Here is a 2914-nt window from a genome sequence, read left to right as displayed (position 1 = left end):
TTTTAGGAACAAGGTGCTGATCGATAGCAATTAATTTTAATTGACCTAAATAAAGTACGCAATACTTTTTTTTATCTTTCTAAGCTTCAAATCCAATTCATACCTTTGACATGAGGACATTATAAACCTAAAATATACAATGGTAAAATACAATTGTAAACACAAGAAAGTTCATCTTTGAACCTGATCAGGGGCGTGATTGCTTGTGGTTGATGACGACCCTGTCCTACCATTTAGCATCATCCCGTTATCAACAGGCGGAGGAGACATTCCCCACTTTCCCTCTGATTCCGAGGGTTCTATCACTTTAACATACCCATCTGTCAATCCAACAGCAAATTGGTTTGGCTCCTGTGGATGTGCTGCAACGACAACAGGGTACACCGCTTGGCTTCTGCAATATATTACAAAAAGAGGGTTTAGCATATGTCACAGAGAGAGAGAGAGAGAGAGAGAGAGTACAGCAACAATCATCAAATTTCTAAACCATATGTCGACATCCCTTTTCAATGAAGGACAACTGTCTGTCATACGATGCATAAGTGAAGCCAGAAGAATATTCAAGAAACTAGGATTTCAAGAGAGAAATACTGACGGGGAGCATAAAGGCATTGGATGACAATAAATTGAAGAATATATGAATAATTAGGAATTATGATTTAATAGGATTTTATTTCTTTATTAATGCCTTCCAATTCCTTACTCCACGCAAAAATAGAAGAGAGCCATAAATGTCGTAACAAAGGATTTCTTGTGGAAGTTTAACAGGAATAAACCATGCAATCAAACAATTCTATTCATGAAAATCATTAAATGAAAAAATTATAATAAATACTATGCACACCAAAAAAACAATGAAAATGAGAAAAGAAAATATGTAAATGGTTCCATGTATAAATTTCACAGCATCATTCAAGTAAATATAAATACCAAAGGAAAATTTTCAGGAACAAAGCCACGATGCCCTTACCCATTTATCACTGCTGGGGACAAGTATACAGATGGGGAAATACGGCATCTTAGTCTTAAAGTATCTGCATCAAATACCCCAATATTGCCATCGCAAAAGGAAGTATAAACTAGTTGACTGTTGCAGGAGTATGCTGCATATGATATAGGGGCAGGAAGGACATCTTGTGGGACCCACTGCAAGGAGAATTTTCATTAGAAATATAAATTTTATATAGGCAATTTTAGTACCAGATATTTCCTCGTTTGTTTCCTGTTTCCTGTTTTTTGTTTTTGTTTTCGTTTTCGTTTTCGTTTCTTTTTTTTTTTTTTGGAAACTGGAAATGTAAACTTGTTTGGTATATTGTTTTTGCTTTCAAAAAAGTGAAATTGATTCCAAAAGTTTCAAAAAAAATCTGGAAATAAAAAGAAGTGTTTAACTTATTTAAAAACAATTTTTCACTCCATCATCCGTGCCCCCTCACCTCAGGCCCCCCACCCATTGCTACCGCCGGCTAGGGGTGAGCATGGTCCGGATTGGACAGGATTGGGGGTAAAACCAGGACCAATCCGTTATTTACGGTTCCTGAAAAATTCGAACCAATCCAATCCGTTTAAATCATGGAACCAATCCGAACCAATCCATTTAAACACGGATTGGATCGGTTTAGGACCACGGATTCACATAATTAAATAACAAAAAAATGTATATATAACACTTTAATTTCATAAAAATATAAACATAACGTTATATTAGTTTCACAATAGCAACATGTCTTTCTATAATAGCGACATACTGTTCTAGAATTTAAACCACCATAAGAAAATTGGTTTCACCATAAGTATTTAAACCATTACAAATTAAAACTAAAAACTAACAAACAAAAGTTATAAAAGAAGATATTATGCGGGTTTAGGTTTGAGTTTAGGTTTTATATGGAATAAGAGAAGATACTACGGGGAGGATGTATAATAAAAATATAGACTATTTGTATACGGTTCGGATTGGTTCCAATCCGGAACCATGGGGTTCAATCTGGAACCAATCCGTGGACTACGGATTTTTAATTGTTCAATCCGGAACCGAACCACGGATTCAAAAAACCAATCCAAACCTATCGGATTGGACTGGACTGGATCGGATTACGAATTTCACAGATTCCTTAATCAGCCCTACCGCCAGCCACCATCTCTGTCAACTCACCATACATTTTTTTTTTTCATTTGTTTTCAAAACATTTTTGTACACCAAACAGGTTGTGTTTTTTTTTTCTTTTTAATTTTACAAAAAAACAATAACCAAAACTTGTTTCATATTGTTTGTAAATAGAAAATAGAAAACTGACAACATTATCAAACAAGAGTACTTAGGTGCTCTTCCTACCTGACGAATGCGATCCATCTTGGAGGCATCATATAATGCTATCTGTGTTTCATGGGATACCAGCAAGCGGATTTGATCAGAGTGGAACTGAACTCGAGTGTCGCCACTAGGAGCCTTGCCAGCTGGCAATTGTATTGGAACTGTTTTCCTCCTCTCCCATGTATCAATGCTCCAAACACAAAGCTGCAAATAGGGTAGCTATATCAATACAAGTTCAGTGTAAGAACATACACGTTAGTGTGTGAATGTGCTGAATGGGACCTTCTTCTTGAGCATGTTCTACTTAACGAACAGGGAAAAAAGAGAAAAAAAGAAGGGAAAAAAAACACGCAAAATATCCCATTAATGAATTAAAAACATTATTGCAGTCACTAACATGCTCAAGAATTGTCAGCATCTGACAATTTTTCAGTGGTACGAATAGTAGCATTTCATCTACGACCCCCCTCCTTTCATTGATCCCAATTTCCCAATTTCTCGTTGAGTTTAGGTTCAAAGCAAACACTGGATTTACATGTTTTTCAAAGTGAAAATAGTTGAATGATCTCAGATGACAAGGAAAACTGTAAGAAAAATTACCTG

At 35.7% G+C, this 2914-nt stretch overlaps 1 protein-coding gene across 2 annotated transcripts in view; it reads right to left on the bottom strand.

Moving 5' to 3' along the window:
* The window catches only part of LOC114284956 (topless-related protein 3), a 12572-nt gene continuing 9658 nt past the window's right edge, over positions 1-2914 (bottom strand). For both annotated transcript variants that reach the window (XM_028227918.2, XM_028227910.2), the window contains 4 exons: positions 2912-2914; positions 2333-2515; positions 971-1146; positions 1-394 (listed from right to left, as the gene is read on the bottom strand). The exon at positions 2912-2914 is cut by the window's right edge and continues 93 nt beyond it. In XM_028227918.2, the coding sequence (XP_028083719.2) occupies positions 172-394; positions 971-1146; positions 2333-2515; positions 2912-2914 (585 nt within the window). In that variant the 3' untranslated portion in view covers positions 1-171. The remainder of the gene's footprint in view (positions 395-970; positions 1147-2332; positions 2516-2911) is intronic.

Source organism: Camellia sinensis, chromosome 5 (genome assembly GCF_055761805.1).
Source record: "Camellia sinensis isolate YWXY chromosome 5, ASM5576180v1, whole genome shotgun sequence".
NCBI lineage: Eukaryota > Viridiplantae > Streptophyta > Magnoliopsida > Ericales > Theaceae > Camellia > Camellia sinensis.
The sequence above is the reverse complement of the archived record's forward strand: the minus strand, read 5'-3'. Positions and strand labels throughout refer to the sequence as shown.